Genomic DNA, 14,262 nt, shown 5'->3' with positions numbered 1-14,262 from the left:
CAAGAAAATACCTACCCTAATAATTATTTCCCTCCTAATGGTTCAGTTTATAATCTGCTAAGGCTTTTTCATCAGGACCTCAACAACTGAAAGGATTTCTAAAAATAACAACTCTAATAATAACAATAATAATTCTTATTATTATGCTCATTAAAACTGAGTACTCAATTTTGCTTGATATTTTGGGAAACGCGTCCACGCCGAGTTAGATGTGAGGGTTAATGCCCGACGAGGTTAGGAATTAGTGGAAGACACAAACTAATACAACATAAAGCTTCCATTATTCTTCATTCTATAAGTCCTGAGAAACACCTCCAGTACAGGCCATACATGTCAACTAGCTTTCAGTTCAAGCTGGCACATAAAGTAAAAAGTACAATACCTCCCTCTGAAAGGCAGTGGAAAGTTGCATGAAAAATAAAAATACTCTAGTGAAATACAAGTACCTCAGATTTGTATTTAACTAAGTACAGCACTCAAGAAAATTCCACCACTGCAAGCAGACCTCATGTAACTAAATGAGCTTTGATTTCTACCTGAAGTCTGTTTATATATTCCATGGGAGCCTTAGCCAGCCCCAGGTAGCACTGAGATTCAGAGCAGAAATATACCGTCAAGAGCTTTCAGGTATTGGAAATCATCAATAAAAGATTTAAATAAATAAATGCCCCAAAACAACTTGCTTTGATATTTCTCCTGACAGAATTACTGTAGGCCTAACAAAATGATATGAAAACACAAATAAATTTCTTAAAATCTCCTCAGGATAAATTAGACTTTCTTAAGCTCGTTTTCCTGACCCATTGTGGCCTCAATTTACCAAATTTGCTGGCTAGCTTGTTTATGACAATGCTTTTGTGAAAGAACTGCCAGTTAAAATGACTAAGTTCTAGGACGTCCTGTACTTAACACGACAGCAGCAGCTATTTGGATCATCAGGTTTCCGTGGGAGATACAGCCGGGTGTCATCGGCATAGCAGCGAAACAAAACGTTATGGATTATGTGGCCGAGTGGGAGTATGAGGAGGAGGATGAGTTGGTTTATGGAGAAAGCTGAATTGTAAAGGTAGGAGTTGAGGCTTTCCAAAGCTGGATTTGGGTCGACAGAGCATAGAAATCTGGTTTTCTGTGTTTGCAGCGGCAGGGTGAAGCAGTGGGGGTGCTGCCAAGGGTTTATTGATATTTTAAGGTGAAGCAGCCCAGATGAAAATAGTGACTCCGTTTTCAGTTTTGAGTTATGGTAATGATATCACGCCTCTGTAACTACTGCAGTTTCATAAAATGTATTACACAATAATGACAAGCACTTAAAACGATATATTTTTTATGCCTGCTGTGCTTGTCTGGCACAGCAGGTGTAACCCTCTGAATATGAAAAGGGTTTGTATTTGTGTCCGTACTTAAAGTCTCTTTCGTCCGCCTTCGCTGCCTTAATGTGATGTCAAGTATTCCAGCACCGATGCTGAGAAAATGACGCCAAAAAGATTGTTTTGCTGCTGAAACATCTGTAATTTTCTGTCAGTGTCCTCAACAGCAGAGGTGCGTATGTGTGTGTGCGTGTCAGGCAGCAGTTTATGCTTTTGTGTGTGCATTTGTGTAACAAAGCTAATCCTCTGTGTGTGTGTGTGTGTGTGTGTGTGTGTGAGAGAGAGAGAGAGAGAGAGAGAGAGAGAGAGAGAGAGAGAGAGAGAGAAATATCTTGAAGATGACATGCACCTGCTGCTGGGTAATTCCTCCAGTGTGTGTTCATGCTCTTTTATCTTCTTTTAAATCATCTTCTCGTTGATATGAACAGCATATTTACCTTTTTGGACATATTTATGTTTCTACAATACACTCACTGTAAACCTTTATATATGTTAAGATGCCATATCTTTATTTATTTGCTCTGGTCCTAGGTTTGATTGGTGTATTTACCAGTTGTATCATCTTCATTACTCTCTGTTTGCCTCTTTTTCTCTGTAGCGAAAGCAAGCAAAGTTCCCCACAGACATTATTAAAATTTCATCTGAACTGAGTTAATCTATTCAGGAGCCACAACCATGATGCTGCATGGCATGTAGCGAAATGAATTATAATAATAATAATAATAATAGCTTTTTTTTTTGTACAATGGGCAGGTCATGTGAGCAGCGCTAATTAAACAAGAAAATGACATGGTTTAACCTCTCTCTTGCAAACAAAAACATATTGTATTGTAAAGACTGACGGACAGAAATGCCATCTTTTTCAAAAGCTGCAGTCTAAAAATCACTTCCCACAGTGACTGGCCAGATGTGCAGAGTTAACAAAGCGTGCAGGAGTTAAACTTATTTTTCTATTCCTATTCAATGACAGTGTCAGCCCCAGAGCCAGTTTGTGCTTCCTGCAATATCTGCACACAGCAACTACAGTGTGGTCAAGGTCAGTGAAGGACTGCGGTTCTAAATCAGTGATGGTTAAAGGAATAGTTTCAACATTCTAGGAGCTACGCTTAGCCACCTTTTCGCTGAGAGTGAGATGTGAAGAGTAATACCACTCTCATATGCTAAATATGAAGCTAAAGCCAGGTCTGTAGCTTAGCATTAAAAGCTCTTGTGAGATCAGCTGGTGCTCTCTTTTGTCCTGTAGAAAGCCCACGTCCAACACAGACCACACTGATGCAATTTCACCACGCTTAAAATGCCGTCCGCACTGGTGACAGTGAATGCTGTAATGTTTGCCCTGTCTGAATAGGATTCATGTGTTATGTATCGGCACTGAACATAAATCACGATGAGACTTTCACTTGTCAGGTGACAAAATGGATCATAACATCCACCTCCCAGCTGCTGTCACACGCTGAAAACCTGATTTTCTGTTTGCTGTTGCTCGCTAATACAAACCTGATATGAATCTAGGACACCAAGTGTTCAAAACTGCCTAAAAAAAGTTGAATTATCTGATGAGGTGGACTTATATAAACACTTGCACTGCGTTGACTCAGTTTTTACACTCTCAGGATTAACGCCGATGCTTCTGCTGTGTGTTAAATGGTCCAACTCGCTTCTCCAGGTACACCTGAACACATCGCTCCTTTCATCACGGCTGGCAAACCTGCCCGCTATCACATAATTAAATAAGATTTATATCATCACATAGAATAATTCTGTGTGGGCTGATGGTGAATGTTGCTATAGCCAACTCCCCCCCACCTTTCCTTTTTTTTTTTTTTGCACCAGCCCACTCACACAGTAATTGAGAAACTGGCATGACTGAATATACAAAAAAAAAGTGATGTGGGTGTGAAGATGTCCACGGTTGAGTGTCCAAATGCAACCCACTCAAAGAGCCAATTGTGAAAGTACTTATCAATAAATTTCAATGGACATTTGTGACACAGGTATAATTGGTTCTGCATCAGTTTGAAGTCAGATTTGCATACATGATGAAAGGTTGATGACAGATTGGCTGCATTTTGCTTGCCGACACATTTTAATTCACTTGCATTTGTATTTAGCAGCAAGCAGTGGAATCATTTTCAAAGGAATCTGCAGATGACCTTTGTGTTTTTCAGCACTGTTTGCCACAATACATTCATAATATCATAAACAAAGGAGGCAAGTGGCACATCCTTTGTGGTCACAATAATTATACTAACTGCTCTTCAGTGTATTAAGCTTAGCTCTTTGCTAATGATACTACATGAAGGAAGGGAGGCCTCACGATCACTTACATCACAGCTTTGAACAGGCTTGGCTGAAAATATACATTTAAATGCCAGTATAACTTTGCAGAATGTGGATAATTGTGTTTGCTGCTAAGAAAAGGTGTTTCCTTCCTTCCCAACTTGATTGGGTTAATTTGGTAACTAGGAGGCACTCGAAAACTTCCGCCAACGCTGAACAACTCTCCAACTTACACCCCAAGAAATCGCTCCTAACACTTCAGACGCGAGTTAAACTTATTTCTTGGCCTTTGCAAATCTGTCCAAAACTTTTGGAATCACATCTCTCGCTCTCTCTCTCTTTTTTTTTTCTTTTTGTTAGTTTTATAATTACGACTACAAGGTGATAATCATCTAATGGCAGAAATCCCAGATCTGGATCATCATCAAAGGCGAATCAATTGTTTGCTGAGTCCAAAGCCAATCTGTCCACCACAATCCACTGAAAGCCGTTCACACGGGTTTGAGAAAACCTAACCTTCCGCTGTGGACACAATTTTGCTGTTGATTTCCAGTGAAACATGCTATAAAATCTGCAAAATCTGTAGCTCTTTTTTAGACTCATGAACCTTAGCAACATGTGCAAGAAGGTGAGCTGTTTTTCAGCTGCTGGAGGGGCGCCCGGTGAAAAGAGCTGAGGCTCCCTTCTGGCATCCATAAAGCATCACACACACACACGTGCAAATCTGAAATGCAAAGAAGCTGAGAACACAACCAAAAAAGTAAGTTATCAGGAGGGTGAAGATTCTCAAGAGTTTGAGATGCCAGGAAATTCACAAAAGATTTGACGGGGAACTAAAAAAAGACTCCTTGAGCAGATGCAGTCCAAACATGTCTCGCCAGCTGGAAAGAAGCAGCCACAAAGAGGACGGGCAGTTGATATTTTATCGCAATGACTGAAAAGTGCCTCGATTTATGAGCTTATTGACTGCGCAGGAGCGTGGATACGTATCAAGTCGAGCTGAAAGAACCCAGTCACACTGTTTTCAGCTCCAGACCTGCGACGGGGACATTTTGACAGATGCTTTCGCCGACTCTGTAGCCCCTACACTGATGTGTGACAAGATATCCTCCGCTGTTCGGGTGCTCATGCTGCGTGTTCAAGGCATTATGGGATGTTGTACCGATGGAGCAGAGGGCTGATGGAAGACAGTCGCAATCGCCCTCTTCTCATTAGACGCAGGGCTGTCTGTGCTCATTAGGCCGGCAGCAGTGCAGTGGGGATCTATTCTCCTGAGGTGACCAAAGGTGCTTACACAGACCTTCCAAGTCTCAGTAATGATGCCCCAGACCTGTCACTCTTGTCACACGACTGACATGACCTTTTTCTGGCTCGCACGCCGAAAGTAAAAAAAAAAAAAAAAAATAAAATAAAATAAAATCCTAATTTCACAGGATGAGGCAAGAGAAGTCCTATTTTGCCCCTCAAATTTGAAAATGTGCCCAGTTTTGCATCACCATGCACTGTGAAACTTTCCGAGCTGTTGGTTCAGTCTCCACTGAAGTCAATAGGCTGTTTCCTGTGAATCTATGGGAGACTTAAGTGATTGCGATTCAGGTTTTAATCTAGGCACAAAAGCCAGACCTTGCCATTAAGACCTATGAAATGCAGGCATGCTGAGCAGCGACAGAGCGGCTGAATAGATGTCTGGAAGCAATCTGTGAAAGATGGCTGATCAATGGTGGCAAAATGAAATGGGAGATGAAAAGATGTCTTTTAAGGCTCATGAAAAGGGAACTTGTTGGAAGGCACTTTGTTCAGCTTTCCATTTCTAGCCTCGATCATCTGAACACATCATACATTTCAGGAGACTTTGTTTATGGACATTTTTTTAATTGATTTATTTTGGTTGTTTACATGCAAATTAATATACTGACACAGCCTGCTGAAAATCTTAACGATAACAAAACATACATGAGATTACATCACTCCTAAATTGCATGAGGTAGGTGATGTGGTCACATCCAGTCCTCACAGGGGCCTTTCCAAACAAAGCCTGATTGTAATGGGCCACATGAAGCGCCAATTTAGCCCCACACCAGTTCCAACATACAAATGAGAGCGAGCTGCAGTGAAGACATACATTAATCCTAGCCAGATTGGGGACTGTATGAATTATGCTAAGAACCTTATCTGTTATTTCCCCTGATCTCCTGCTGGGTGAATTGATTGCGTTTTTGGTCTTAATCCGCAGCATGCCATGCATCTTGGGAGGCAACCAGGGAGCCATCTTGAATAAATAGAATTTGGACTTGACAAAAGCCACCTCCAGCTGAGCAATGAGAAAGCATCCTTTCACCACCGCACATCCCCTACTACGCAGAATGACATTAGGAAACGGCCAGCCACGGTTTACATGGAACTGTTGTATTGATGTTTTTTGTTTTTTTTAACTCCCTTCAGCTGCGGTTTCTCTTGGAAAATCATTTGCGTGTATGACACTCATCAGGATGGATAAGCCCATTTTGGAAAACTCCTTCTGTTGCGGCGGTCCTCTGGAAACATCTCTGTGGAACCAGAGAGGATGTTTTAATGAGATTAATTAGATCGCTTATGAGTGATGGTCCTCCACCAATTACCTGGGCCATAATACTGTTTTCCTCCGCCCAGGGCGTCGTGCTCTGTCGAGCGGTGCCAGCCTTCTGCGAGCGCGAGGCTGCAGCAGGAAATGATTAATCATCTCATCTTCATCCCAAGAGATAATATGACAATAAAGACAAAAGCCTCTCATCGGCTGTGGCTGTTTAAAGCCAAGAATCGCTTCCTAAACGCCGACTCCAGAGTTCAATTAGACGATACGAGTGCAACCTTTTAGAATACAAGCTTTCTTGATGTTGTAACACAGTGCCACAGAGGTCTGACTGAAGGTCCATTCCTTTTTTATAATGAGGTGCTGCAGTTCAAATTCCACCCAGTGACAGAAAACCAGAGGTGCTTTGGCAAGACAGAGACAGTGCCGTTCCTGTTTTTTTTGCACTCCTGAAGGAGAGCAGCGGGGTAGGACCTCCCTCGCGTCTATTTCCTTTTCCTTTGCTGAAGGGCAGGGAGGGTCACAGACACAGAGGGATCACAGTGGAGAGTGTGGCAGCCAGGAATCAAACCACAGCAGGGCTCAGCCACGGATTGGAGAGCCGGCGGCTGCACGCAGTGCGCCGTGCAGGCTTTTATTGGCCCTTCTCCATCACACCTGTCACACAAGATTGGGTTTGTAGAAGCGCTTCCTTCAGCTGAAAAGGCCAAAGTAGATTATGGGGGCAGGAGAGGTTGAAATGGAATAACCAGTGGAATGGCGCCAAATATAACGCCTTGCTGTCTGAATGCAAATCATGATTGAATTATGAATGATTTGTATAGTTTGCTGTCAAGTTTTGCCTGGGCGGAGGAGCGCTTTTCAAAAAAAAAAAAAAAAAATAAATAAATAAAAAATGTTCATGTCACAGACCGTGAATAAGGGAGCATTTTGTCTCCATCCTGTGGGGAGATCATATTGAAAATGAAGCTTACAATAATCATCCTCGCACAAAATGTAAAGCCTGTAATTAGAGAAATTCCTATGGAATTGAGTTAGGGATATTAATCTATTTCTCAATTTGCTACGGACCCCAAAAGAGTCCCGAGAGGGGCCCCTGGAGGGTCCTTTGACCTACATTGAGAAACGCGGTTGCAATGGAAATGTATTTGCTCTGTGAATGGTCCTGTTTGCTTTATATTTATAATGAGATCAAAAGCAGCAGTGCGACAGTCCACCTAATAATACAATCTAATTGAATAAGTGTGGTTTTAGAATAGCACCAGACTCCACGGGATTTTTGTTGTATTTTTGAAAGGACGGCTTCTTTTGTTCTTTTTAATTCTATTTGCTTGGCACATTTTTTCTTTTCTTTTCTTTGTCAGTATACTGTGATCTTCTAACTATATGTCATTATTTCCGCTAGATATTTGCTCAGCTAATTTTGGCCATGTGACGTTCAGAGTGCGCCGTGTTGCTATGAAACCTGTTGAAATGTCCTGCGGAGATGTTGATTGCACTTGATGGAAAAAGTGAGTTTGACTCTGATGCTGGTTTTAAAGAAAGAGTTGGTGGTGGTGGTGGCGGAGGGGCGTTAGACAGAAAGCAAACACAAAACCTCCGCGGCCGTCCGCAGGAGTCCATCTTTATTACTGTCATCACCTGCAGAGGTAATGTGGTTCCTCTGGGCTGATAGGTTGTCCAACGCAAACAGTGTCACACGGCTGCAGCGCTGCTCTTTACCCAGCAGACCCTCTGGGAAGAACATGAGACGTCTTCATCTGGGCGCTGCCTCATTATGGCTCCGTCTGACACACACACACACACACCACTTCCTCTCTCTTCCAATATACACTTCTGTGCCAAACATACACGCAGTATTTGCTTTACGCACACAGAACACACTTTGCTACACTTTTCCCACTACTTCCCCGCTCACACACACACACCAATGGGGTGTAATAAAACAGCAGATCAGAGTCATTGGCTGCTGACAGGGACTGACACTGAAACCTGCTGTTGTTGGAAGGCTGCCTGGGAGATGTTCATTACTCACAAAGCTTGTCGGTTTGGACAGGAGAGGAACAACGGTCTTATTAAGTGGAGACCTGGAGCAGCCGTAGGGGAAATACACACACACCCACGCGCGCACCCACATGCGCTCTGAGAAAAGTTTGCAGCCGTGGCTTCGACCGAGCGCTCTGATAGGCTGAGGGAAGTTAGGCTGTCAGGAAAAAAAAAAAAAAAAAAAGTTTTCCGGTGGAATTTGCTGAGTTTGGGGTTTGACGCAGCTGACGGACGAGTTCATGATGTGACGACAACTGCGACGTCAAACCGCCAAACCTGAGCGTCAAAATTGTGCTGCGGAGGAATGTGATGGCCTCATTTTCACAGGAGCCTGCTGATATTGATTGGAGTTTCTGATGTCTGTCTGGCTCATTGTATAACTCTCACAAGAAGAGATTCAATATTCCCGACATTGCTGAACCTGAAGCCTTGTTTCCATAGTAACTCTGCTCTCCGTCTCTCTAAACATAGCCCTGCTGACTGACTTTAGCCCCGCTCAGATCATCAAGCACAGCTGAAGAGGAGGTAGATGCGTGGACATGGACAATAATGTTCCTGACTTGAGGCGATGAAACGATTTGCTGGCTTGTCAGAGCAGCCAACGTCTTGGTGTATTTACAGTCCAAAGCGTGGTTAAAGCAGCGGAGGAACAGAGGAGGACAACATGAAACAAGATGAAAACTGGGGTTTTTTTTAATTTCAGTTGGGAGCAATCATCCATATCTCCCCAAATAGGAAAATTTTACAAGGCGACACTTGTTGAGGGCACCAATGAGGACACTTGCTGTTTTCTGCTGTGGACGTCTAATCACAAAGCCCCACCAGTTCATCTCTCACCTGCTACTTTTCACCAAGTTTGCAAAATCTTAAAATAGCAGCATCTCTCTAAACAAGCTGCTCCATTTTAGCCTCGAGCAAAAGGAGGCCGTCATAAATCAAAACTACCACACTGGTGACGGTTCGGGGACGAGAGGGGAGTTGGCTGAATTTGCATTTGACGCAGTCGTCCATGTTTTTTAAGTAAATGTCCACTGCGAAAGCCAACAGGACATCACTGGTGTTGTGGCAAAGTGAGGTGGAGGAATCTGTCAGGGTGAAGGCAGTTTTGACTCTTTAACGTATCATGATGCATCCTCATCCACGTTGTAAGAAATAACGGCAGCGAGGATTCGGAACATTTTATACCTATACAACCCTTGCTAAACCTACGTTTCATTTCCTGATGAAGAACCTGCTGATGTCTGACGCAACTTTGGAGGCTGTGGCGCTCTTCCTCGTCTGGCTTCGTTCTTTGGCTTGCCGAGCCGTCCTCTGTGGAGAAAAATGGAGCATGATGTAAGAGTTAAATCTGCAGTCTGCGCTGAAGAGAAAAGTGGGATCAATATATTGAGCATCTCTAGATTAAAGTGTCTGAGCGGTGGCATAAACAGTGAAGAGGATCCCCTTATCAGAACGTGCAGTTCTCCACATCAGTTTAGATACGTCAAAATACGAAGCGGTTCCTTCCAAACTGACACCCACTCTGACAAAAACGCTGTCTGGCATGAAAGTAAAGCACATTTCGGGTTACAATGAAAGCTCTATTTGATTTTGAAACCTCTGCTCTCAAATCAGCACTGTCTTTAAGAAGTGAATTGTCTGTGATTATGAAATATTGACTGAAGACGCTCATGGAGGAAGATGTTCCCTCAGACAGATATATAGCCGATTGGAACAAATGCTATATATCAATATGTCATCCAGCCACATCATGTGATGTTATTACAGCCAGTGGATAGCTTTGTGAGGGATGGTATGACTTTTGATCAATGTGTTTGACCATGTATCGCATTACTGCCACCACCTGTGATCCTCAACATGAGTGATGAGGCTTTCTTTTTATATGGGGATAAAGCAGAGGTCCCTCCACTGTGCACCTTAAATGTTAGACAAATTGCTTTTGGCCCTTAAGCCCCTTGGCTCTAAAAGCTGGTTGCTGAGGTTGTTACGGGTGCAGCGGTGCGGAGTGTGCACATACGGCCTTGTGGCAGACGGTGCAGAGCGTCTGCAGGTTGTCCAGAGAGCACTGTCCTCCTCCGCTGTAGACCGGGCGGATGTGGTCGACCTGCCAGAAATCCCCTTCGACCGGAGCGCGGATCATCTCGTTCAGCTGGAGGCACACACAGAATGAAGCAGCGGTGAGCGTCTCAGTACGCTGACTACGCTTGGAAGTTTTCTCATACTGCTCTAAATTGCCAAAAACAAGCTGTGATTGTGTTGCGCTCCCAAACCATCCATCTATGCTACAGTTAATTTTTTCAACTGATGTGATGTCTTTAGCAAAGCTCAGTTTTCTCAGAGTGCTAAAATAACCCAGATTGTTGTTTTTCCTAAGACACACACACACACACACAAACACACACAAGATCATTCATATTAAACAAATCTCGGCACCGCAGGGGCACTTCTGCAATGCGCTTCATAATAAAAGAAGATAAAAACAAATAAGTCTCAAGGAGAACTCATGACAGCACAGCACATAAATGGCAGGATGAAAGAATGGCCTCTGATAAAGGTTTCAAATGCTGTGATTAATGTAAGAAATGTACTTTCTATTGTCCAACACCATCAGATGCCTCACGCACAGCCACATGAACCACCAAAAGGTTGTTGGCCTACATAATGGGCAGCTGTGAGGAAACTTAATCAACGAATACGTTCATAATCTGCCGAACAAAGACACCGAAATGAGGTTAAACAAACCACAGGGAATAGCATGCTACAGTAGGATACACACTCCTGCACTCCATACTCATGTTTTAGCTGTTAATGACTTTTAGGAACAATGCACACCATTCATCACTTTCTTATTAAAGCCATGTTTCTAGTCTAGTTTAATAAATAAGTTTGAAAATTTTCAACTTCAGTTTATTTATTTATTTATTTTTTTTTAAAAAAGGAGATGAATGGTTTTCACCAGACTGCAGCAGGAGAAAGTCTACAGTCAGGGTTAAGCCCGGGATGCAGTGATGGTGTCCGGAGGGAACCTATTTTATACATTTATAAATCCCAGCAAAAGAACCAAACAGGCCTGTCTTACGACATGGTCCATATCTTGGCCATTCAGTCAGTCTGACCGACGTTGTTCTTGTTGCTCACGTTTGAACAAGTAATAACTTCGGCAGAAGAGGAGAGAAGAGAAGCAGGTTTCTCTCTAATGTACATCTGAACTACACATTTCATCCTAAACAGAAAGAGAAAGTAATGCAGACTAGAAGGGAGAATATGGAGCAAGTGGAAGAGCAAAAGATGATGAGAGGATTAGAAACAGAGATAGAGACGCCTGATGGGAAGAGTTCAGGGCAAAAACTCCATTTTCCTGCTTTGAGTGCTACTCTGTCGACATTAAGGCAGCCAGCTGGAATTGATCCCAGCAGATTTAAAGAACAGGCCTGCTCACGGGGGCAGAGTTCACGTCTCTCACTCGCACACACACACACACACACACACACACATTGACACTCTCCAGTCAATTCAACCTGCTTTTGTGCCAAATTCATGCACCTTGCAACATCAGACCCCCACAACTACACACTGTGCACACACACACCACAATTCTGCTCACAGGCAAAGAAAATCCACACACACCAAAATACCAATACTCACATGCCTAAACTCTGTTATACACACACTCACTAAAAGACCCCAAGGTACACATAAAGGCCCATCTACACATGTACACACACCAGGAATCACACAAACACACATACACCAGAACCCCTGGTATGAACCAAAGAATGAGCCTATAATCTTGAGGCTCCTCCACCGCTGCGGCATCTTATCATGTGGCTGAGTTTGTTTCCTCTAAAGCTCGGTGCATCGATCGGCGCTGATGCTGCTGCCAGCGGCACTGGGAAAAGAAAGGACGGCAAGTGTGTGTGTGTGTGTGTGTGTGTGTGTGTGTGTGTGTGTATGTGCGCGTGCAAGTGAGGGGGGTGGGGTGCTGGCTTTGCAGCATAACAGCCAACCAAATCAAACAGGCTTACTGGTCGAGGCCTGGCACTGTGAAAAAAATCAATGGGCCCAGCAATCCATTTACTGGGAGCTGAGCCCCCTAGAGTGCAGATCAACCTGTGTATGTGTGCGCATGTGTGCGTAGCTGTGTGTGGGTGGGTGTGTGTGTGTGTGTGTGTGTGTGTGTGTGTGTGTGTGTGTGGGAGGGATTTTTATTTTTGCACACAAACAAAAACTGTCTCTCCCAGTCAGTTGTTTAGCTCCCATCAGGAGACTGATGTTAAGATGATGTGTGTACTGTATCAATCTCCCATCAGCCTCAGCTGCACTTTGTGTTTAGTGCTGATGAGCAAATGTTAACATGCTGACATTTTTAATTTCTGATCATTGGCCTACTTTTCTGGCCACCAATTTACATGTTTGTCCCGCCATTGGTGTTAATAATAATTAGCAGTCAGGTAGTTTAAAGTTGACTTTGCTTTGTTAAACTTGGCTAAAGTTACAGTTTTTCAGTCCTACTTGTTGCTGCACCTTATGAAAAATATAACTGCGTGCTGCAAACGCCATCACCTCAGAAAACATATTTTTATACCTGTCGGAAACAAAGAACGAAAGACACAGCCTTCCAACCTGTTTGAGAGACAGCTGGGCGAGCCAAGTCTTCTCCAGTATCTCCTTGCGCTGAGAGGGCGGGGCGCCACGGACCTTCAGGAAAAGATCATGGGCATGGAGGCCACAGTGCTGACAGACGCCCTTCTCCACCTCCAGCACCCGAGAGCGCATGTACTTTTGGCTGGAGCGCAGCTGGAACTCCTCCTGACACCTTTGGGTGGAGAACGATAATTAAATCTGTACTGGGATCTATAAACTGGAGAAAGTTGTTATCTTTCTACTGTGATTCTAATTCTTCTGAAAGGAGTGCAGATGTCATCTGTGGAGAGCAGTGCTGTGTTGAAGTTTGACAGCAGTGAAGTATCTCACCTTGACTGAATGACCTGAAATTGGCCCTTAAAAACCACTTGAGGAAATTAAATTTCTGCTTTAAATGGGTGGTGAGACTAAAGGGATGCACAGAAACATTTTTTCCGTTAGACGAATTAGTTGATGGCCTTATTCAGAGTGACCATGGGAGCAAGGCGGGAAAGGCAGAAGCATCCTGCTCAGGGACGGCGAGACATTGCAGAGACAGACATTTTTCCGTTTTTCAATTTAAAAGATTCATAATGGAGTTAAAATGCAGTGATCACAAACTGAACAAAAAGGGGTCAGGAAAAGTAAGAGTTACAGTCTTATCCGAGAGAAAGAATCTCTTTCAGGTGTCAGAAGAGAGAATGTTTTGTGCAATGCAAAGCCAGACACGCAGCGTCAACATTATACAGTCGCATTTTTGGAGTTTGTTTTGCACAAAAATTCTCGACGCTTGGAGTATAATTGAAATTTTGGTGCCAGATGGGTGGGCTTTGGCACAGAAGTGCTGGAAAGTTTAAGCAATCACAGACACAAACTATTCGCAAGTTAATTTAATATCCTTGTCTTTGACTGACACCTCACCAACCCTGCTTGACACAAGTCTGCTCCACACACACCACACACAGCTGAAGGAGCTCCTGTGCTGTACGTATGTATTCACTCTACCTGTGGCTGCAGAATCGAGTGTCCCACGGCCCGCCAGTGGTGAGGCAGGGCTGCTGGCAGGACAGACACAGAGGGACACCCTCACTGTCCACTGCCTGCAGATAGCCGGACTCTGATGACAGCTGCTCCACTGCTGTCTTACCGGAGTCCTTGTCCTGCCTGCAGAGGCAGAGAAACAAGAAGAGTTCAATCTGTGGCTGCTTGCTCTCATCTTCAAGCTTGCTTCATGCTAACTTCAGACCAAAGAGAGCAGCTGATTAACAGAGAACAGTATCCCAGTGTTGTTACCTTATTCAGGATCTCACTAGACAATCAGAGCCTAAATCATCTGGTTCGCTACAGATATTGTAAATTTTCAAAGGAAATGAAGAT

At 43.6% G+C, this 14,262-nt stretch overlaps 1 protein-coding gene across 5 annotated transcripts in view; it reads right to left on the bottom strand.

The window, feature by feature from the left end:
* The window catches only part of zranb3 (zinc finger, RAN-binding domain containing 3), a 72,835-nt gene that overhangs the window by 2,978 nt on the left and 55,595 nt on the right, over positions 1 to 14,262 (bottom strand). For 3 of the 5 annotated variants that reach the window (XM_046381955.1, XM_046381953.1, XM_046381957.1), the window contains 4 exons: positions 13,891 to 14,045; positions 12,886 to 13,078; positions 10,280 to 10,411; positions 8,938 to 9,573 (listed from right to left, as the gene is read on the bottom strand). In XM_046381955.1, coding sequence (XP_046237911.1) covers positions 9,475 to 9,573; positions 10,280 to 10,411; positions 12,886 to 13,078; positions 13,891 to 14,045 — 579 coding nt within the window. In that variant the 3' untranslated portion in view covers positions 8,938 to 9,474. Of the gene's footprint in view, positions 1 to 8,937; positions 9,574 to 10,279; positions 10,412 to 12,885; positions 13,079 to 13,890; positions 14,046 to 14,262 lie in introns of those variants that run through there. The other 2 variants (XM_046381956.1, XM_046381954.1) reach the window with 2 other exon arrangements.

The sequence above is a fragment of the Scatophagus argus genome, chromosome 24 (assembly GCF_020382885.2).
Source record: "Scatophagus argus isolate fScaArg1 chromosome 24, fScaArg1.pri, whole genome shotgun sequence".
Classification (NCBI taxonomy): Eukaryota; Metazoa; Chordata; class Actinopteri; family Scatophagidae; genus Scatophagus; species Scatophagus argus.
The sequence above is the reverse complement of the archived record's forward strand: the minus strand, read 5'-3'. Positions and strand labels throughout refer to the sequence as shown.